A 24,150-nucleotide genomic window follows, 5' to 3' on the forward strand; every position below is an offset into this window, starting at 1 on the left:
GAAGGATTTACCCCCTTAATGGCTGGGCCAATTTTTGCGATACGGCACTGCGTCGCTTTAACTGACAATTGCGCGGTCCTGTGGCGCTGTACCCAAACAAAATTGACGTCCTCTTTACCCACAAATAGAGCTTTATTTTGGTGGTATTTTATCACCTCTGCGATTTTTTATTTTCTGGGATATAAACAAAAAAAGACAATTGAAAAAAAAATGTTTTTTCCTCCTTTCTGCTATAATACATATCCAAAAAAAAAAATACATATATTCATCAGTTTAGGCCGATATATATTCTTCTACATATTTTTGTTAAAAAAAAAATTGCTATAGATGTATATTGTTTGGTTTGCACAAAAGTTATCACGTCTACAAACTGCAGGATAGATTTTAGGGACTTTTATTTTTATTGTTTTTACTGGTAATGGCGGTGATCTGCGATTTTTAGCGGGACTGAGACATTGCAGCAGACAAATCTGACCCCAAATTATACTTTTTGGGGACCAGTGACATTAACACTAGGGGTTAAGTGTGTTCCCTAGGTGTGTTCTAACTGTAGCATGAATGGGCTTACTGAAACATGACAGAGATCAATTTTCCCGATCACTGGGAACAGTAGATCTGTCATGTCATGTGGCAGAACGAGGAATCGCCTTGTTTACATGGGCAGTTCCCTGTTCTGCCTCTCCTTCTCCTAGCAATCGTGGGTCGCCCCAGCAGACATTGAGCCCGCGGCAGGTGCCGCTATCCTCCTTGCATGGACCGATGTATAGGTACGTCGCTTCGCGCAGGAAAGCTGACGCGCCACAATATATCTGCGTGACCAGGTCGGCAAGAGGTTAAAATACAAATCAATTTATAACTTTTTTTTTTTTTATTGCGTTTTTTCTGGATATTTTTGTTGTTATTCTGTCTCTCACGGTTAACCTCCCTGGCGGTACAATTATTTCAGACTTTAGGTGCTGAAAGCAGTACAATTATTTCAGACTTTAGGTGCTGAAAGCAGTACAATTATTTCAGACTTTAGGTGCTGAAAGCAGTACAATTATTTTGCTTGGAAATTTGGCGTTTTATATTTTAGTCCCGTAATTATTAGGAATAACTCACTTAAACCTGTCCAAACCAGAGTCTAGTAGACATCCCGGGTATGATAAAGTTTGAAAAATTTTATCATAAATTATAATAAATAACTATAAATAATTATACCAAATAATATAATAAAAATGATTCAATAATGTAATCAAATCAAAAACACTGACATTTTCTCAGTTGCAGAATTGTCACTGTCATTACTTTTTAGTATTTGATGACGGATCTCCCCACAAATCGCTATCGCTAAATTCTGCGAGTGATTCCAATTTATTATCGCTGTTTTCTAGCTGGTCTATAACCACTTTTGCTGTAAAGGGACAGTTTTGGTTGCTATGGACAATGTCCAGTTTCCAGGCAGGAAGAAAAGTATTTATAATATAAAACTGCACTGGGCAGACTACTAGGGACAAAGGGGATGTGAAATAATTACATACAGTAATGTAATCTGTAAGATTACATTATACTGTATGTAACGTGTGTGTTTTTTACTTTTTGAATTTGGCGCCGTTCTCCGTCCCCATGCGTCACAGCGCTCGCAGGGAATGGAGCTCGGCTCCGTGATAGATCAAGCGGAGGACGAGCCACTCGCACAGCGGGGGGGACATTGCTGGATCCAGGGGTTAAGGTAAGTAAACTGGATCCAGGGATGCGATCCCTAGTCTGGCTTGGGGTTACCGCTAATGGTTCTGAATTTTCACCCCGAGCCAGACTCTGGAATACCTCCAGGGGGGTTAATATAAACCTACCATTAAAATGATAGACTGATCATTTTTTTGTCTGTGGGTAACCGTACAAAATCAGCAGGGGATCAAATACTTTTTTCCCTCTCTGTATTTTGTTGTCACCGACAACATAAGCACCATGTTACACACTTGCTGTTATAGCCTGATCTTGCAGTAGAGGTGTCCAGATGATCATCAGTGTTGAAGCGTGTCCCTCTTATTTATCATCAGTTGGCTCCCACTTTGGATACCCATGTACCCTAGAGAGGTCCTTTTGTACATTTGGGCCCTCCTTTATTAACCCAAGCAGTATATCCACTCAGGGGGGTGTGTCATTTTTGGTAACATTTTGAAATCTGCTGTATAGAAATTTGTTGTTGAGGGATAGTTTTATCCCCTCTGAATTTCCTTCCTTGTAGTTTTTCAGACATGGAAGCCTGTATTAAGGGAAAGTTTCTGACAGTCATAAATGTAACATATGGTAAATGTATCCAACCATGGAAAATTTATCATAACCATTCATATAGCAGTTAATGTCTGTCTCCAGGGTTGGGTGACATATTGCATTTTAGTATTTCCTCGATTTTACTGTGTTGCAGTTCATTAATTATCTTGTCGGAATGTCAATAATCTCTTTACCATAATCTTGGTAAAAAGCAGGATTCTAAGGCTACTTTCACACTGAAGTGCTTTGCAGGCACTATAGAGATAAAAATAGCGCCTGCAAAGCGCTGTGAAAGAACCGCTCAATTCACTCCAATGTGAAAGCCAGAGGGCTTTCTGGAGCGGTGGGCTTGCAGGACGGTCAAAAAAGTCATGCAAGCCGCATCTTTGCAGTGCTATAGGAGCAGTTTATTCACCACTCCTAAAGGGCCCCTTCCCATTGAAAACAATGGGGCAGCGCTGCAAACCTGCCGACAAAGCAATGCTTTGTGGATGGATTTAACCCTTTTTCGGCCAGTAGCGGGGGTTAAAACCATCCCGCTAGCGGCCAAATAGTGCCACTAAAATGACGGTAAAGCAGCGCTAAAAATAGTGCCGCTTTACCACCGGCGACCTCCCGCGCCAGTGTAAAAGTAGTCTAACATATGCTTATTTTAAGTATATAAGACTTTCATCCTGGCCTTTGTTTTTTTTTTGTGCTTGGCTAATAGGCTATAATAATAATAATAAAAATAAAAAAAATAAGCGATTATTGATTGGTTTGTGCAAAAGTTATAGCGTTTACAAAATAGGGGATAGTTTTATGGCATTTTTATTAATATTTTTTTTTTTTACTAGTAATAGCGGCGATCAGCGATTTTTATTATGACTGCGACATTATGGCGGACACCGGACATTTTTGACACATTTTTGGGACCATTGTCATTTATACAGCAGTCACTGCTATATAAATGCAGTGATTCCTGTGTAAATGAAACGGGCAGTGAAGGGGTTAACCAGTGGGTGGCAGTGTAGGGGTTAAGTGTTCCTAGGGGTGTGTAACTAACTGTTGGGGGCTGGGCTTTAATTTAGTGAACACTGATCTCTGCTCCAATCACATGGAGCAGAGATCAGCGTTACTAGTTGCTAGGCAGAACGGGGAGATGCTGTTTACAACGGATCTGATTGCGGGTATGCCCACAGCGATCGAGTCCGTGGGACCCGCGACCGGACTCACGGGGGTCCCAACCAGCAGGTGAGCACGCCGCTGGCGGCGCTCTCGCGATGGCAGGGCGGCAAGTTTAAAGGGAGGTACAGGTATGCCCATTTGCCTGCCCGTGCCATTCTGCCGACGTACATCGGCGTGCGCTGGTCGGGAACCAGTTATACAGTCACCGGCCACTTTATTAGATACAGCTTGCTAGTACCGCGATGGATCCCCTTTTGCTTTCAGAACTGCCTTGTTTCTTCATGGAATAGATTCAACGAGGCGTTGGAAACGTTCCTCAGAGATTTTGGTTCATATTGACATGATAGAATCACGCAGTTGCTGCAGATTTGTTGGCTGCACATCCATGATGAGAATCTCCTATTCCATCACATCCCAAACATGCCCTATCGGATTGAGATCTGGTGACTGTGGAGGCCATTGGAGTACAGTGACCTCATTGCCATGTTCAAGAAACCAGTTTGAGATGATGTGAGCTTTGTGACATGGTGCATTATCCTGCTGGAAGTAGTCATCAGAAGATGGATGCACTGTAGCCATAAAGGGATGGTCATGGTCAGCAACAATAGGCCGTGGCGTTTAAACGATGCTCCATTGGTACTAAGGGGCCAAAAGTGTGCCAAGAATACATCCTCCACACCTTTACACCATCAGCCTAAACTGTTGATACAAGGCAGGATGGATCCATGCATTCATGCATTCATGTTTACACCAAATTCTGACACCTAGTATCTGAATGTCGCAGCTGAAATCGAGCCTCGGGCGATGTTTTTCTAATCTTCTATTGTCCAATTTTGGTGAGCCTGTGTGAATTGTAACCTCAGTTTCCTGTTTTTAGCTGACAGGAGTGGCATGCTGTGTGGTCTTCTGCTGCTGTAGCCCGTCTGCTTCAAGGTTTGATGTATTGTGCATTCAGAGATGGTATTCTGCATACCTTGGTTGTAACAAGTGGTTATTTGAGTTACTGTTGCCTTTCTGTCATCTCGAACCAGTCTGCCCATTTTCCTCTGACCTCTGACTTCAACAGGACATTTTCCTCCACACAACTGCGGCTCAATGGATATTTTCTCTTTTCCGGACCATTCTCTGTAAACCGGAGAGATGCTTGCGCAGTAGAGCAGCAGTTTTTGAAATGCTCAGATCAGCCTGTCTGACACCAACAACCATTCCATGTTCAAAGCCACTTAAATCCCCTTTCTTCTCCATCCTGATGCACGTTTTTTCAATTTCAGCAAGTTGTCTAGATGCCTAAATGCATTGAGTTGCTGCCATGTTTTGTGGAACCCTATTGTTTCTACAAATGTTGCCTGTGGCTCCTTGAACTGTGGCTGATAGACCTCCCATTGGATGGTGCTTGCATAGGTCTGGGGTGAGTGCCACTTGTCAAACACATCACTGTGTACCCAAATATCTGTTTATTTGTATGTAAGGGGGACATTCTTCCCACTACCCTCCGATGCAGGGGGTATTTTTCCCACTGACCACCAATACATGAATTTGTTCAGGTGTTCCATGAGACCTGGAAATTATTTCAAGGTTTTCTCTGGGGTAAAAAGAGTTGAGAGAGGCTGGTATTAAGTAAGATTTGAAAGAAAGTCTCTTCTGACTGTCTTGTCCATGATTCCTCACCATCAGGCATTTATTTCTTCAACTCTCATCCTAACCTGTTAATATTCTCAACCACTGGGCTATTACAGCTGTTCTAATAAAAATAAGAACATATTTCAGGCAACATTATCAAGCAAAGTCTTCAAGTCATTTGCCTGAATGTGTATCTTTGAATGAATAATTCATGCCACATTCATTAAAAAGAGGTAAATAAGACGGTCCCTTGTGATATGGCAGGTGGCGGTAATATGGTTTTCCTCATCAGAAATGTAGCAGTAATTATGCTTTGCTTTATATTTCTCAAGTAAGCTGTTTTTTTTTTTTTAAATCATTACATTCATCGTTTTACATTAATTTATTGTAAATGTACTTTCTTCACCTTTTTTTTTTTTTTTTTTTTTCAGGTATATTTATTAACAAAAATACATTTTATGTTTTTAGGCATCAAAGGAGCAAACTCAAGATTTGATAGTGAAGACAACAAAACTTCAAGCAGAGAAGTACGTACATACATATCTTAAACGAGGACCAGTAAAATGTAAAAACATATTTTCTTTATCGTACAGCATGGGACACAGGGTCATAAGTAATTGCTTAATGGGTTATGGGCCACCTTCAGGTAAATACCCAATCCAGGAAGTTCACTCCCTATATAACCCCTCCTCCTTCCAGGAGCACATAAGTTTTTTCGCCAGTGTCTAAGGTGTTGGTCACGAGTGAAGGTATGCTCTGAGGAGCTCCAGGAGGGTTCCATGCTGAATTAAAAAAATCTCCACAACCGGATCTATCCACGCCACTGTGACCACAGGATGGTACCCGGGCCTTCTATAGAAGAATGAGGTTTTGCCTGTAATACTTCTCTTTGAGGGCTGGAACCTAGGAACTAGAACTCTTTTTGATCTTGCTACATTACCTAAAGTTGTCCTTAGGGGTGCTATACAGGTCCAAAGGAGTGGAACCCCCTTTTATAGGGACCCGGCATTTGAAGGTTTACTACCGCTGCCTGCCGTGATGGTAAAGTTTGGATCTGTTTATTTTCAACAGTATCCTGCAGCGAAGATAAGGTAAGAGAAAAGCTTAGGAACTGCAAAGTCCACTTATGCCTTTCCTTCCATATGTAACATTGTAGTGCCTTTAAAGTCTCCTCTAGAGGGAGTAAGGATACGCATACCCCTTTCAGCAGCTCTGTGCCCAGCTATAACAGCACAGTTGGGGAAACTGGGGGGCTGGGGGTACTTGTACAGTGCATTAAATTCTATCTGTTGACTCAGTGGAACCCCCTGCCCCCCTGCTTTCTTAGATAAACATGCTTGTGTTTACTTGCCTTTTTAGGCTAATGCAAGGAAGCCAGCTCTTCTCATGTATGAGAAAAAGATCCCAAACGCTGCATTGTGCCTGCAGCATTGTGCCTGCAGCATTCTCTCCATTCGGGGTCTGTGTCTCAGACCTGAATGCCGTGCCGTCCGCGTGTGCTGTGATTCACTTTTTGAACGGAGGAGGAGGGTGTGTTGATGGAGGGAGCATGGCTAAGGCAGTTGGCACCATGTGCGGACTCTGTGTCCTCGTGGAAGCACACGGTGCACAGGCAATCAGGCTTACACCTCAGCTTTTAAAAGGCTGATGCTCTTTTCAATAAATGCTACAGAGCAGCTGAATGAAAAGTCTACCACAGGACACTGGAGCACGTGAGGGGTGTACACAGGCATTTCCAGTACAGGAAAATACATTGTTGTTTAGCATCAGATTAATCTTTAGGCTGCCATTGTTATTTCTTACTATTGCTCAGCAGGTAGTACATTTTTTGAGCGTGCCTCTGCTTTTGTGCTTAACACTATGGCTTCCAAAGTTACCACAAAGGCACCAAAAGTTCCATCCCCAGGCACTGGGAACTCCAGTCATGCCTCCACACTGTCATTCTCTTCGGAGATACCAGATATGGCAAGCCAGGGTGAGTCTTTGGAACCGGTTGGTGGTGCAACTGCTTCTCGCACTTCAGCCCCTGTATTCGTGACTGAAGATGCATTTTCCGCTGCCCTGCAGGGCTTAGAAGGAAGATTAGTGGCTCCATCCAAGGGGATAGGAAGTATGCTAGATCCCCTTCCCCACCTCAAACCCTTTACCAAGGGAACAGTGGGCACAGGATGAGGTATTACCCTCAGGCAATAATGCAGAAAAACAAGCCGATTTTTCCTTTGCGGAGGAAACAATAGTTGATAAACCTTATGCTGAGAGATTGATGGTACAAACTTGTATGGAAATGGTTTGTTCCACTTTCATGCTACCCCTAACAAGTCCGCTGAAAGTTTGGTCCCTTCCTTGGGTTCCTTAAAACCTTTTTACCGCCTTTTCATGCGTTTCCGGTCCATGCATTACTAGAATGGGATCATCCGGATAAGCATTTTACTCCCTCCAAAGAGTTTCTCAGTTCTCTATCCATTGGGGGAGAAATTCACAAAAGATTGAAAGTACCAGCAGTAGATTCTGCGATTTCCAGCATCAATAAAATGTAATAGACAATGTACAAATGCTTAAGGATCCAACAGATAAAAAGTTTTTAATTTTTGTTAAAATTCTGTTTCCTTGTCGGGTGCCATTTTTCAGCCTGCAGTTGCTGCAATAGGCATCTGTCAGTCCCTAAAGGACCAGTTGAAAGAAGCCCTTAGGGAGGTCCCTGCACAACAGGCCCGTGAGTTAGCCGAACTAGCAAAGGTGCTATGTTTTGCCATAGACGCCATGAAAGACTCTATTCACCAAGCGTCCAGCCTTTTGCTTGTGCTAAAACACATGCATAGGACCCTGTGGTTAAAAAGTTGGTCAGCCGAAGCATCTTGCAAAAAAGCTTCTGACTAGTTTCCCTTTTCATAGGGAGCGACTATTTGGGGAGGATTTGGTCAAATACTTCCAAATAATTTCTAGTGGGAAAGGTACTCTTTTGCCCAAAAGAAGGTATAAATGTCCTTTTATTTAAACTGACTCCTTCCCCTGCGCCAGGGGTAGCTGCCTCTAGGCAGTAGTGACGCCTCCACTGTCAGGCTCTAGAGGAGAAAACATTCAGCCCCTGTATACATGAGCCTAGAAGGAAAATTAGCGACGTTAACCATATCCGCTATCCAAAAGGATAGGAAGCATGTTAGATCCCTCTCCCCCACCTTAGACCCCTTATCAAGGGAACAGTGGGTAGAAGAATGAGGGGTTACCCTCAGGTGATCAGGAAGAAAGGCAAACCGATGACTCCTTTGCGGAGGAGACAACTGGAGTTGAACCTTTTTTCAGCATCGCAATCTGAGAGATTGCTGGTACAAATCTCTTACAGAAATGGTTCGTGCCTCTTTCCAGCTACGTCTAGTAGAGTCAGCTGATAGTTCTGTTTCTTCTTAGGTTCCTTAAAACCTTCACTGCCTTTTTCATGCGTTTGCTGTACATGTACAGATCCACGCAGAAATTCAACAGATCTATTCTAGATCTAAAAGAATCCTAAATCAGTTCCTGAAGATCTGCTCCTTTTCTATGGAATCGATCAGGTCAGTCGTTTCTATCCTATAAGGAGGAAAACTTCTGGTATCTATCAGCATCAGAGGTGCATATCTGCATGTCCATTTATTTCCCGCTCACCAAAGGTTTCTGTGGTTCAAAGTAGAACAACCGCATTTCAGTTTGTAGACTTTCCCTTTGGGCCAGCTGCAGCACCCCGAGTGTTCATAAAGGTGCTAGCACCACCTCTAGCCAGGTTAAGGACACAGGGCATAAACAGTCTTGGCATACCTAGACGATCTATTCTTAGTAGACCAATTGGTGTTTGGAGTAAAGTGTATGCATTATACAACCAGTTACCTTGAAAAGTCTGGGTTGCATTCTCAACCTAGACAAGTCTCCCTTAAAACCGCGAAAAAAGCTGGAGTATTTGGGTCTGATAATAGATACAGCCCAGAAAAGGTATTCTTGCCCAGGCAAAAAAACAGCTCCATAAGAGAGTTGGTGCGGAGGCTCAAGTCAAAAGGAGATCCCTCCATTTGCCTTTGCATGAGGTTGTTAGGAAAGATGGTGGCTTCATTCAAAGCAGTTCCCTATGCCCAGTTATATTTGAAACTGTTGCAAACAGTATTCTATCTGCTTGGAACAAAACGATCCAAGCTTTGGACTTGTCAATGTGGCTGCCACCAAGGGTGTCCCAAAACCTCAAATGGTGGATACTAAAGAATCTGCTAAAAGGAAAATCCTTCAGACCAGTTATCTGTAAAGTGGTAATGACAGATGCCAGCCTTTCAGGCTGGGGAGCAGTACTAGAGAAGACAACTGTCCAAGGACAGTGTTCAAGAACGAAAGAGCCTTGCCCATCAACATCCTAGAGATTTGGGCAGTGCATCTGGCTCTGAGAGCCTGGACTTCTAGGTTACGGGATTGTCCTGTCAGGATCCAATCCGTCAATGCCACAGCTGTGGCCTATATCAATCACCAAGGGGGCACCAGGAATCCAGGTGAGGTGAACCATATTTTAACTTGGGCATAAAGAAATATTCCATGCCTATGGGCAGTCTTCATTCCGGGAATAGAGAATTGGCAGGCGGACTACTTGTGCCGCCAACAGATTATTCCCAGGGGAATGGCTTCTTCACCCCGACATTTTTTTGGGCTGTTTGGCAAAGATGGGGGACTCCGGACGTAGATCTCCTAGAGTCCAGTTCAACATAAAGTTAGTCAACTTTGTGTCCAGAACAAAGGATCCATTTCCATGCAGAACAGATCCATTGGTGATACTGTGGGATCAGTTCTCGCTGATCTATGCATTTCCCCCTATTCAATTTCTGCCTCAACTTCATTGCAGGATCAAGCTGGAAAGAAAACTGGTAATTCTGGCAGCACCAGCATGGCCCAGAAGGTCATGGTATGCAGAAATCGTAAAGATGTCAGTGGAGGATCCATGGTCCCTTCCACTAAGGCCAGACCTGCTCTCACAGGGGCCGATATTCCATCCATCCATAGGGAGTGAACTGCCTTGATTGGGTATACCAGTGAAGGTGACCCACAACCCATTAAGTAATTCCTTAGGCTTGGTGTCCTGTGATGTACTCGAAGAAAATGATTTTACAAGTAAGCTGTAATAAAAATCCTATTCTTTCCAATAAATGAGGTATGGATAGAAAGATCACAATTGTACATTATTTTACCAAAAGTATTGGGACACCTACCTTTACACGCACATGAAATTTAATCACATCCCAGTCTTGGTCCGTAGGGTTCAATATTGAGTTGGCCCAGCCTTTGCAGCTATAACAGCTTCACCTCTTTTGAGAAAGGCTGTTCGCAAGGTTTAGGAGTGTGTCTCTGTTATAGCTGCAAGGGTGGGCCAACTCAATATTGAACCCTATGGACTAAGACTGGGATGCCATTAAGTTTCCTTACTAAAAGTATGTCCGATAATATTATTGTGGTGGATAAAGATAGAATGTCCTATCCTGTCCTTAAATAATATTCACACAGCTGTCATCTGGCACAACATGGGTAAAACCCCAGTCTGTCACACATTGATACAGGTGCAAACAAATGTTATCACAAAAATGTGTTTCAGCATGTGATTTAAAATATTTATTCAGTGTGAGGAGTGCCAAAATAGTAGATACAGAAAATATATTGGTGCTGACAATTCAAGTGACAAAATTTCCCTCACCAAACACTACAGTAAGCACTAGGGACTTTGGGCCTTTTTAAAGAGAATGACCACAGATGTATAGATGTTTCAGTACTCCTCTACCTTTCTCATTGTCCTTTGATATTGCATCCTGAAAAGGATTCTTGGGTATTCAAAATTTATTTTGTTTTATTTTCATAATCTACATGTAAGAAACAAACCTGGAGTTATCTCTTCTTACCAGAAGTGGGTGTTCAGGATTTGAAGGACATTGCCCTCAGGATCTCATCTCAAATGGCTGTTAAAATTAGCCAAGAAGAATGCAGAGATTAGATCAGACGAATGTGTGCTGCAACGTCTACCAGCCTAGCAAACTGCCTGTGTTTACGGGCTCTCTGAACCGGCTCCAAATGCAGTGCTGTTCCAGCGCTGGAGAGCGGCGCAGTCCTCTATTGCCCAGACATTATCTCAGTCTACATGTAGAAGCTGCTGAACACACTCTAATCTGAGGCCTGAATTTGGCAAGAGATGGTCTGGTTAGATTTTTTTTTTTTTTTTTGTCTAATTTTAGTTCCACTTTAAAACCACATGAAAAGTTGTGAAAGTTAGGGCGTCATAACAGCAAAATAAACCAAAATAGAGACTCAAGGAGGTAGCTGAAAGCTCAAACAACTCGCAAGCAATTATACTAGAGAAAACACAAAGCACTATGCAGTGATATAGGAGCAGGGTACAGATAGAGGTAGCACTATTTGGTGTAATATAGGATCAGAGAACAGGTATGAGCAAACTAGAGCACTATGAGGTGACATAGGAGCCGAATATGGATAGGAAAAACATGGAAAACTATTCATTGACATAGGAGCAGGGTAAGGATGGGGCAAAATAGAGCATTGTGCAGCGACATGGGAGCAGAACATGGATAGGAATACTGTGGAGTACTATTCATTGACATAGGAGCAGGATACAGATGGGGTAGCACAGAGCACTAGGCAGTGACATACTTGTAAGTTAGAGATGGGGTGACACAGAGCCACTATGCAGTGCCATAGGAGCAGGGTACAGATAGAGGTGACACAGAGCCACTATGCAGTGACATAGGAGCAGGGTACAGATAGGGGTGACCCAGAGCCACTATACAGTGACATAGGAGCAGGGTACAGAACGGGGTTACACAGAGCCACTATGCAGTGACATAGGAGCAGGGTACAGATAGAGGTGACACAGAGCCACTATGCAGTGCCATAGGAGCAGGGTACAGATAGGGGTGACCCAGAGCCACTATACAGTGACATAGGAGCAGGGTACAGATAGAGGTGACACAGAGCCACTATGCAGTGCCATAGGAGCAGGGTACAGATCGGGGTTACACAGAGCCACTATGCAGTGACATAGGAGCAGGGTACAGATCGGGGTTACACAGAGCCACTATGCAGTGACATAGGAGCAGGGTACAGATAGAGGTGACACAGAGCCACTATGCAGTGCCATAGGAGCAGGGTACAGATCGGGGTTACACAGAGCCACTATGCAGTGACATAGGAGCAGGGTACAGATAGGGGTGACACAGAGCCACTATGCAGTGACATACGAGCAGGGTACAGATAGGGGTGACACAGAGCCACTATGCAGTGACATACGAGCAGGGTTAGTTTCCTGGCTGTGATTTTTTTTGGTTAATTCTCTTTTGTGCTTCCTGAGCCACAGATCTGAAACAAGTTTAGAGCTATGTTTCAGGGGGGATCTGTGACTCATAGTATTAAAGCCAGACATAACCAGGCAATATGCATGTTTAGAAGCAGACAACCCATGGAGGAGTTCTTTCACATAAAGTATATATCAACCGTTTCAATACTGGACACTTTTACCCCCTTCCTGCCCAGGCCAATTTTCAGATTTAAGCACTGTCTCACTTTGAATGTCAATTACTCAGTCATGCAACACTGTATCCCAGTGGTGCTTTCTAAACAAAGGGCCAGTTTGCTGTCCTTCGGACTTTAGGGGGGCCAGACTGTGGCCAGCGAGAGTAGGAATTGTCCCAGAGTCAGTGGGAGTGAGCAATGCAGCAGTGGGAGGAAAAGTGCCCCAAGAGCTGCAGTTTGGAGACCACTACTGTATCCAATTGTAATGTTAATCATTTATTTAGAAAGAGCATTATTATTATTTATTTAGCGCTTGCATTTGGTGGCATTTAATCCCCACTGGGTTTGTTTTAAATTTTCTGCTATGTAAACTAGAAAATACAGAAAAAAAAAAAAAAAACACTTCATAAATGTAGCTCAAAATATATTCTGCTATATTTCTTCTTCTTCTCCTTCTTCAATCCTGATGTACTGAGGGTCTATTATTTCTTGAGACCCTGAAAGTCCAACCCTGGGAATTAAAAAATAAATAAATAAATAAATAACCAAAATGTCTCCCCTGCCCACAGATGAAGGATCTTTTTTCTAGATTTTACTAGGGTACAAATATTTTCTTTAAAGTGGTTGTTAAGGCAATATTAAAAGACTATGCCAGCCCCTCTATTAGAGGCTGGCATAGCACACTGCGTATGTTGTATTTAAAAAAACGAGCAGTGTAAATACTGAATTTCAGCTGTCTTCAGGCCGGTCACATCACTCGTGGCCGCTTTCCAACTCCTGATAGATGTCTTCTGTGGGAGGAGTCGTGATCGCACTCTGACGTCGGAGGGAGATCACGTGGCCGATCGTCTCCTCTGCAGAAGCCATCCATCGGAGCTGGAAAGTGGCCGCCAGTCACCGGCCTGAAGAAAGCTGAAATTCAGTATTTACACTGCTCATTTTTAAATACAACTTACACAGTGTGCTCTGCCAGCCTCTAACAGAGGGTTTGGCAGTGACAAATTTCATATTTTATTACAATAATTGCGCCGGGGGGGCGGGGCTGGAGACAGACAGAGAGGGCACTGACAGGCAGGAAGGAGGGCAGTGAGGGGGGGAGAGAGGAAAGCAGAGAGCAGGCAGCCTATCATGGAGGCAGACACTTTGAACGTGGTGATCATGGCAGAGCTGCCCTGGTTATCGTGGTCTGTTTAGAGAGGGTATATACAGTACCTTGCGAAAGTATTCGGCCCCCTTGAACTTTTCAACCTTTTGCCACATTTCAGGCTTCAAACATAAAGATATAAAAAATTTTATTTTTTGTGAAGAATCACCAACAAGTGGGACACAATTGTGAAGTGGAATGAAATCTATTGGATTTTTGAAACTTTAACTAATAAAAAAATGAAAAGTGGGGCGTGCAAAATTATTCGGCCCCCTTGCGTTAATACTTTGTAGAGCCACCTTTTGCTGCGATTACAGCTGCAAGTCGCTTGGGGTATGTCTCTATCAGTTTTGCACATCGAGAGACTGAAATTCTTGCCCATTCTTCCTTGCAAAACAGCTCGAGCTCTGTGAGGTTGGATGGAGAGCATTTGTGAACAGCAGTTTTCAGCTCTTTCCACAGATTCTCGATTGGATTCAGGTCTGGACTTTGACTTGGCCATTCTAACACCTGAATACGTTTATTTGTGAACCATTCCTTTGTAGATTTTGCTGTATGTTTGGGATCATTGTCTTGTTGGAAGATAAATCTCCGTCCCAGTTTCAGGTCTTTTGCAGACTCCAACAGGTTTTCATCCAGAATGGTCCTGTATTTGGCTGCATCCATCTTCCCCTCAATTTTAACCATCTTCCCTGTCCCTGCTGAAGAAAAGCAGGCCCAAACCATGATGCTGCCACCACCATGTTTGACAGTGGGGATGATGTGTTGAGGGTGATGAGCTGTGTTGCTTTTACGCCAAACATATCGTTTTGCATTGTGGGCAAAAAGTTTGATTTTGGTTTCATCTGACCAGAGCACCTTCTTCCACATGTTTGGTGTGTCTCCCAGGTGGCTTGTGGCAAACTTTAGACGAGACTTTTTATGGATATCTTTGAGAAATGGATTTCTTCTTGCCACTCTTCCATAAAGGCCAGATTTGTGCAGTGTATGACTGATTGTTGTCCTATGGACAGACTCTCCCACCTCAGCTGTAGTTCTCTGCAGTTCATCCAGAGTGATCATGGGCCTCTTGGCTGCATCTCTGATCAGTCTTCTCCTTGTTTGAGCTGAAAGTTTAGAGGGACGGCCAGGTCTTGGTAGATTTGCAGTGGTCTGATACTCCTTCCATTTCAAAATGATCGCTTGCACAGTGCTCCTTGGGATGTTTAAAGCTTGGGAAATCTTTTTGTATCCAAATCCGGCTTTAAACTTCTCCACAACAGTATTACGGACCTGCCTGGTGTGTTCCTTGGTCTTTATGATGCTCTCTGTGCTTTCAACAGAACCCTGAGACTATCACAGAGCAGGTGCATTTATACAGAGACTTGATTACACACAGGTGGATTCTATTTATCACCATCAGTCATTTAGGACAAAATTGGATCATTCAGAGATCCTCGCTGAACTTCTGGAGTGAGTTTGCTGCACTGAAAGTAAAGGGGCCGAATAATTTTGCACGCACCACTTTTCAGTTTTTTATTTGCTAAAAAAAGTTTAAAATATCCAATAGATTTCGTTCCACTTCACAATTGTCCCACTTGTTGGTGATTCTTCACAAAAAATTAAAATTTTATATCTTTATGTTTGAAGCCTGAAATGTGGCAAAAGGTTGGAAAGTTCAAGGGGGGCGAATACTTTCGCAAGGCACTGCAGGAAGTGGTATGTTTTAGTTTTTTTTTTTTTGTTTTTTTACAATTGAGGGGGGGGGGGGGGAGGGAGATTACATAGCACAAGCGCTGTGCTGGGTAATCTGCTTTAAGGAACTAGAATCTACTTTTTTTTTTTTTGTTAACAAACGCTTTAACTTGTGGTCTCATAACATCCAGGAGTTGGGTTATTTTAATCTCCAGGGCTGGAGTAGGGGCAGAAATGGTGTCCCATTCTGATGACATTGTCGTCCGTCCTGCATTATCGCAAGTTGATGTCAGTGAAAGACAAGATTGGTCAAAGGCTGGCAAGAAAAAAACAGATAAGTAGGTACCGTAATCGTGGACTGGAATGAGTATTATCATATGCTATCCCTTTCCATAGAAACAAATTAGCACTAGATGGCCTAAATGCCTATGAAACTAATATCAGACTTGAAAGGTCAATCAGACCCTAAAAGTTTAATCAGTGGAGAAAGAGGGGACAGTTTTTATTTATTACCTGCCTGGTGTTAGGCTCTGTCATTCAGCTCCTTTTTATGTGTCTGTTTAAACTTTTTCTTTACTGTTTTAATTTACCCTGCCAAATACTTAAAAAAAACACTTTCATTCATTTGTTTTCACATAGTGACATGCCATATGATGTGAGGCGCACAGACGTTTCCAGCTTGGTGGCATACAATAATTTCCATGCAACTTCTCCATACTTTGATGTAGTACAATTCATATTTGTGTGTTTTATGTATATTAAACTTAAAATTGAGAAATTATATATTTATGTCTTATACCACTTTAGTCTTTGTGGCAGCCGTACTTTTCTGCTGCACATGAAAGGACAGTTTAAGTGGAAATCATCCGCCATGTTATGGCCTCTTGTAGAGCTGTGTTTGCAAAGTTCTGAACAATAAATTCATAGCGGACAGATGACAGCACAGCCATAATTGAGATTTAATAACAGCCCGACTGGCCGTAATGTACCGTATGATGAAGCTTTTCTTTTAGTGGCCAAGTTTAAATACACAGGAGATTGTGCAAAACAAACAATTCCTGGTTGACAGTTCATAATACAACCGAGTGAAGTTTTATGCTTCATTGGTAATAAAACACTAGTGGGTATAGGTGCCGCTTCTGTCGCATTAATCTCTATAATGGGCATTTAAAAAATAGCAACGCCATTTGTCACTTTATTCATTTCATTATTCAGAATGGCTCATTAAACTTAATTTATACACAATCCTTATTTAGTAATTAGAGTAGATGGTTTAGCCACTGTAAGTCCAGGAGAATTAAGCTCTTGGTTATGTGGAAGCGGAATGAGAGTATACAGGGGAGAGAAGGGATAGATCACCAAGCCCAGATAAAGGTGGTCCCTAATGTAGAATGGAGGTATTTCCGAAGGAAAACAAAAGGCCTGTACCTACTTGAAGTATACCTGTAGTGGTTCTCAACCTGGGGGTCGAATGATGATTTGCCAGGGGTCACCGAATCCTGGGCTGTTCCTGAATCCCGCACTGTTGTCCCAGCTCTTTTGCAGCTGCCCAGCAGGGCTGTCCCTGGAGCCCGCGGTCGCCCACTCAGCCACTTCACAGTTGCCCATTCAGTTCATGGCATGGCTGGGAGGCAGAGACTAGAGGTCACCTGACTGGTGAGGAATGTAAAGTGTGAGGGGCTGGAGGAGGCCCAATCTCCTGATTTCGGCATAGGTGTCACTGCTACGAGACACTACAAAGTCGGAGACACAGTGAGTAACATTACCTGAGATTATAGTTGCCATTAAATGTCCCCACTACAGTTCTCAGATCAGCAGATGACCTTGATCAAGAGCACCTGTTGGCTGATCAGAACTTCCCCCCCCCCCCCCCAGCACTCCCACTCATCCCAACTCCCCGCCAGCACTGACACTCATCCCAACTCCCCGCCAGCACTGACACTCATCCCAACTCCCCGCCAGCACTGACACTCATCCCAACTCCCCGCCAGCACTGACACTCATCCCACCTCCCCGCCAGCACTGACACTCATCCCATTTCCCCCACCCCACCAAGGAGTAAGATGAGGAATAAAAATGGAGAATACTTGGAAGGGAGAGGAAAAGAGGGGGAGGAACAAAGAAAAAGGGAGAGAAATAATAAGGGACTCAGGGAGCGCTAAATTTCTGTGGGTTAGGGGCGCAAATTACTTGTCTTGGATGCTGACAACTCGCACTATTAAAATAATTTTACTGTTAGGGGTCACCACAACTTGGGAAATTTTATCAAGGGATTACGGCACTTGAAGGTTGAGAACCACTGTTCTAAAAGGAACCTGTACTGAGAGAAATATATTGGCTACCGTTCTTGATCTCTTTTTCAGATTTCTCACTTTATTTGAATTGCTGTATGTTTAAAGAGGTAATAAACCCAAAAAGTATGAATTTATTTTAGCCACATACCGGGGGGGGGAGGAATTTAGCAAAACGGAAGCAAATAGAATCTGGAGCAGTTGTGCATGTTAACCAACCAGCATCTATAGTCCACTTGTTTAGTTAAAGCGGTATTTAATCCAAAACCAAAAATGTAATATATCGCAGCTTACCTATAATCATTAGAGGTGATGGCTGCATCTGTTTTCTTTTCTTAAAGTGGAGATCCACCCAAAAAATTTAACTTCCTCTTTTCAGAATCCTCCCCCCCCCCCCTCCGGTGTCACATTTGGCACCTTTCAGGGGGGAGGGGGGAGCAGATACCTGTATAATCCAGGTATTTGCTCCCACTTCCAGGCATAGATAGCCACAGTATACACGGATGTCTATGCCATGTTCGGCGTCTTCTCTGCTGTCTTCTGGGAGACACACAGGTCCCAGAAGACAGCAGGGATCAGGGGGATTGCACATCGTGACTCGTGCATGCGCAGTAGAGAACCAGGCTGTGAAGCCGCAAGGCTTCACTTCCTGATTCCCTTACCGAAGATGCTGGCGCCTCCACCCGCGAGCCGAGGGACAGATAGGCTTCGGGCGTTGACATTGCAGGCGCCCTGGACAAGTAAGTGTCCATATTTTACATTTATTTTACATTTTTGGCCATGTGTTAAAAGTTAACAGCTGCAGTATTTGTAGCTGCTGATTTTATTTTATTTTTTTAATTTGGTGGAACTCCACTTTAAGCTTTTTTCCCTGGTGATCTGGCCAGTAACATACCTCCTGTAGAGCGCCCCCCATCTGGATGAAGAAGTGGGGCATCTTTGGACAGCAGCATTGTTAGTTTGGGGTGGGGGAGTCTTAAATTTACTAGCAGATTTAAATACAATAACCCAAATTTCAACTCGCACTTACAGCAAACATTTTTTTCCCCTTTTGAGATAAAGGTTTTACATAAATAAAACACGATCATTATAATCATCTCTGTCAGTGTTAAATGGTTAATGCTACCCCTGTAACTGTAACTGATATATTCTGCTGGAGAGCTTGTTCTTTGAAAAACAACAGATTTACTCTCTGGATCACCAGATGAAAATATAAGAAAGAGCCTAATTTAGAAAAGGAATGCAGCCATCACATCTAAGTTTTGGCAAGCTGCAATATAAAAAAAAGTTTGCTTTTGGGTTTATTAACACTTTAAGATCCTAAATGAATACCACAATCTCTTTCTGAGTGCTTTAGCAGCCCCCAAATCCTGGAGAGGTTTGCAAACATCAAGTAGAGCCTGGAAATCAAGCTCTGTCTTGCCCTGTCTAATGCAATTTTCTTTTTCTTGGTATATTTCCTTCACTGACCAATGAGGTGCTGGGTTTGGGCTAGGAGTGACATTACAAAGTCTGGTTGGCTTTTCCGAAACATAAATTCTGGGGTTTAGAGCTTCTGAATAGGGAAACTGCAACCGAATCTGAAAGTGTATTTAGAGCAATGTTTTTACTTTGGATAGAATTAAAAAAAGTTGTTGTGTTTTTGCGTTTTTTTTTTTTTACAGTGTCTGTCTCTGGCGATTAACTATTTTTATTTGTCTTGGTCCTTGTCGCAGGGACTGAAAGTAAGGGTGAGTCTGAAATTTTGAGGTGACGCTGGGTCATAAATTGAGGGAAACTCTTCCAAAGGAGGCACTTCTTTGACTTACAACTCTTTAAAGCGGAACTAAACTTCATGTATCCATGCTTTATTTTGTTGAGAAATCACTTTGAAAAACAACCCCCTAGCATTTTTAGCTGTGGCAGTCTTGAGTAAGTGCAGATGAATTATGTAGCATTTACTTCCTGGACTCCATCTGCCCTTAGCTCAATCATGCAAGCAGGAGTATGTGCTTAGCTGAGAAAGACCCTCCTCCCTTTCTCCAGATGAAAGGAAAAGAATGCCCATTAAGACTTCTGGGATGTATGACGAAATGTTGGCTTAGGCCAGGAACCAGCAAGAAACTGAACACAAATATAAAAAGTTTAAAACAAGTAAATATACTATTCTTTTCTACCTGTTTACCAATGTTAGCAACATAAAGATTAAAAATCATTAACGCTGATTGAGAGAGTTAGTTCTGCTTTAAGGATAAGATTATTCTTAGTATTGAAAGAAATGAGTCTAATGCTGGCCATTAGGGATGAGCTCAGGCGTGTTCGCATGGAACACGTGCAGAGCCCGCCAGGAAGTCGGCGCAGCGCTGCGCTAATCACAGGCAGTGAGACATTACCCTATCTCTGCAGCCGTACATCGGGGCAATGTCTCACTGCCTTTGATTAGCGCAGCGCTGCGCCGACTTCCTGGCGGGCTCTGCACGTGTTCCATGCGAACACGCCTGAGCTCATCCCTACTGGCCATATATGTTCAGAATTTTGTCCAAAACTGGTCGTTTTTAGTAAGATCATTCGACAATCAATTTTTATTGTTATCCAGTGGTAACGACGATCATAGAAACGATAATGTAAAGCTTATTTTATCAGTTAGTGGGCAGTTCGCTTTAGACCAATGAATAATCAATAAATCTGCAAAAAGGCCGAAATTCTGTGGGTGTATGGCCAGCATTAGTTCCTGTTCTGTTTTAAAAGAGGATAGAAGGAAAATCTTAAGATGATTGTAACGTTTCAATTTTTTTCTATTAAAAAAAAAACAAGTTAGGGCTCCTTCACGTGGACGTGTCCATGTACGGAGCCACTCTGCTCAGCGGGTGATCACTCCGTCGATCCCCGCTGAGCAGGCAGAGGACAGGTCTGTCTCTGCACACTGCTCAGGGATGGACCTTTTAGAGCACTGCTCTCCTCTATGGGGCATCGGATGAAGATGGACCGCAGAGTCTGTTGTCATCCGATCCGATCCGCAGATGGATGGAAAAGTAGGTTTTTCCTCCGTCACACTTTTTTGGATCGGAGCGGGTTGGGTGTCAGTGGAAATGTCACCTCTGACATCCATCGCTCCATAAAGGTCTATGGAGCGTCCATTCAGGTGAGTCTAAAAAACTGACAGGCGGACCTGAACGGACAGTCCGTGTGAAAGAGACCTTATACTCACCTGCTCAGTGATTTTGCAAAGAGCAGCCTAGATCCTCCTCTTCTCGGATCCCTCGCCCCTCCCTCCTGTTGAGTGCCTCCACAGCAAGCAGCTTGCTGTGGGGGCACCTGAGCCCCGGTTCAGCCCTGTGCCCTCTCTCTCCTGATTGGCTAACTGACTGACAGCAGAGGGAGCCAATGGAGCCAATGCTGTGTCTCAGCCACCCAGGAGGTTAGCGTAATGGACGGCGGAGGCACTTGTGGACATTTCTGGATAGAGAAGGGGCTCAGGTAAGTATTATTGGTGGCTGGGCAGCTATTGCACACAGAAGGCTTTTTAACTTAAAGCATAGAATGCATTAAGATAAAAAAACTTCTGCCTTTACAACCTCTTTATTGCGATGCAATAAACATAGTAACACTAATTTGGGGGTTATACTATTCCCTACTCTATTCAAAAAAAAAAATGTTTTTAGCTTTAGGCACCTTTAACATGGGACAAAGTCAGCGGAGAATCTGTCCGCTGATCCCCGATGAGCAGGCGGATGGCTTGTCCCTGTCTGCACCACTTATGCAGAGCGGACACAGACACAGCCCGCTGTCCTGTAAGGGTGGTCGATTGTGAACGGACCATCTGTCCATTTACACATAGAGAGCAATAGATGGTCCGATCAGCCTAAATAACTGACAAACGAAACTGATGGGCCCGTCCATGTGAAAGGGGCCTAAGATCTACATTGACCATATGTTAAAGTAGTAGTAAAGGCTAACTATAACTACAATTTTGGCTATCTGACTTTTGCACGTTATTTTCCCTGCTATGATACTCCGTGAATCCTGTATGGTGCAGCGGATTGAACACACCCAGATGTGACATGGAAGGATGATTGGAACAGGAAAGATTCCAATTTGCTTATTCCCTCCACTCTTATAGTGAGAAAAGGAAGTATGAGCTGGTTATGTGATTTCAACAACTTCCATTAAAAACAATATTCCGATTTTTAATTGGATTTGTCCTTTGAATGTTTGCACAAGTACAGGATTATTTCCATGGTTTGGCAGATTGCCATTTAAACATTCAATTACTATTGAAATTGGTTCTCCGACATGAGAATCTTTGCAATGTGTTTTCAGTTCATTATATATTCATTTCGACAGTAATTGACACCCACATACAAAAAGCAAATATATGCATTTGTTGTAAGCATTATTATGTAAAATTATTTTTTTCTTATTTGTCTAAAATTTCTCTGCACATTTAGCTTGCATTTGCATCTCTTGATTTTAGTGCAAGTGGAACATATTGTTCAATTCTGATCAAATGTCCCGCACTCCACTTTTGTGGGGAAAAAAATAGCAAAAAAAAAAAAAATAATCTAGTATGTACAATTGCAACTCAAGTCATATTTTAATTGAATGATATTAAAAAAAGACCTTTCCTTTTCAATCTGTAGAGCTGTAGTTTTCTGTAAAATGCAATACAATATGGCTACCTGGAGGTGTTCTGTACACAGAATGTGTATAGAATGCCCCCCAGAAACATAATTTCCTGCTCTTATGGTTGGCTCACTGATTTTCCAGAAACCTACACTAAGATGCATTCAGATTTCTGGCATCCCCTGCAACACAAATGTAATTTTTGGTGAGATACTACCAATAGGAAATCATGTCTAAAGGGATACAGACTCAGCAGTTTTTCCTCATTAGAGCCCTGCAGGTGCAGCAGCCGATTTACAATTATGAAACCACTTCCATTAGATTCACTTTCCACATGTACACAGACAAACACACAGGAATTTCTTCATAATAAAAAGAGGCAGGAATCTTCTACAAAGTTTGTTCAAATTCTTGCAATGTACATAGTTCACCCAGATGGGAATGTTTTTATCTCAACAAAAGGGGAGTTACTCTTTAACTTGATATACCTGTATACTGGAGATGTTCAAGCAGAGCTAAACACATCGATTGAAAGTGCAGCTAAGGTCCACAATACTTTCCTTTCCTTCAATGGACCAATGTCCCTAGCTGGCATCTTCTACTCAGTTTCTTCTGGTGCTGACCTGTGGTCACCTTCTTTCGCCGGCAGGAGATGATGTCACTCCTGCACTCCAGGAGTAAAGTCATCCTGGCACATAGGGTCTGTGCCAGGACGTAAACTGAGCTGCAAATGCGGGCAGGTAGCTTTATTATTTGCAGAAAAAATATTGCATGTCTAGTCGTGAATGATAACTGTCACAGTGCCTTGTGCCCTTAGCCAAACTGTCATAATTGATCAAATATGTTGCACCAAGGCAACTGCAGATCAAACAAGGGCTAAGATGGCAGCTTCCTTGGTTGTAAAAAATAGCAGGGTTTAGTTCCACTTTAAGTTGGATTTTTTTTTTTTTTTTTGAAGGCAGTGGCGGCCTGTCCATTAGGGTTGCTTGGGCGCCGCCCCCTCTCTCCACGCCACCCTCCTATATGCAATGGATAGATTCATGCTTAGCATGAATCTATCCACAGCCGCCACAGCCAACCCCCCCCCCCCCCATTCATGCATCTGGCCCCTTTCAGGGCACTGGGTGCATGAAATACAGCAGCCAGGGTTTTTTTTTAAGCACCTGATTAGAGCCAGCGACTCCAATAGGCTTCAGAATAGGGTGGGTTTGGGTCGCAGAGAATGCGCGCCGATCCCACCTAGGTGTGTTCCAACAGTGAATGAATATTCACTGTTGCAACACTGATCCTCCTCCTGGCCAATTGGGAAGTGGGTATGAAACCCATTTCCTGATTTGCCAGACGCCAGGCGATCCTATTGGATGCCTAGTGGCAGGAGGAGCAGAGAGGAGATGCACAGCGGAAGCTGCTCCAGGAGAGGACAACGGAGCAGCTTTCCCCGAGCCCATCACGCTTAAGGACTCACTCCATAAAGACCCAACCGCTGCTCTCATCGCCTGCATCTAGGGTAAGATATGGACTGACCGGCAGACAGCAGGTGGCGGGGGGGGGTTGATGGAGGTTTTAGTGCCGAGGGGGGGGGGGGGGGTGTAGGTAGGGCAAGTTGTGCTACTGCTGCTCCACCAGTGGCCTGGGAGGTTGTTTTCTGCCCCCCCCCCCCCAAAAAAAATCCCCACAAGCCGCCACTGTTCACAGCTTCACAAAATGTTTACAATAGATGCTCTGTCAAGTCTTTCTTGCTGTCTTTGTCCCCATCAGGGAGATCCACCCTTGCTTCCTGGCCCAGAGACATAACAGGAAGTGATTTTAAATGTGTTTAACATGATATACAGTATCTGTATACTGGAGATGTTGGTTGTCACAGTAATGCGTGCCCTTATTGGA

General features: G+C 43.3%; 1 protein-coding gene across 1 annotated transcript in view; it reads left to right on the forward strand.

The window, feature by feature from the left end:
* Window positions 1-24,150, forward strand: part of COG6 (component of oligomeric golgi complex 6) — a 211,368-nt gene that overhangs the window by 39,232 nt on the left and 147,986 nt on the right. The window contains exon 4 of the mRNA XM_077484196.1: window positions 5,509-5,567. Coding sequence (XP_077340322.1) covers window positions 5,509-5,567 — 59 coding nt within the window. The remainder of the gene's footprint in view (window positions 1-5,508; window positions 5,568-24,150) is intronic.

This window comes from Lithobates pipiens, unplaced genomic scaffold (assembly GCF_037356315.1).
Source record: "Lithobates pipiens isolate NorthernLeopardFrog02 unplaced genomic scaffold, aLitPip1_a1.2 Scaffold_16, whole genome shotgun sequence".
Lineage (NCBI taxonomy): Eukaryota > Metazoa > Chordata > Amphibia > Anura > Ranidae > Lithobates > Lithobates pipiens.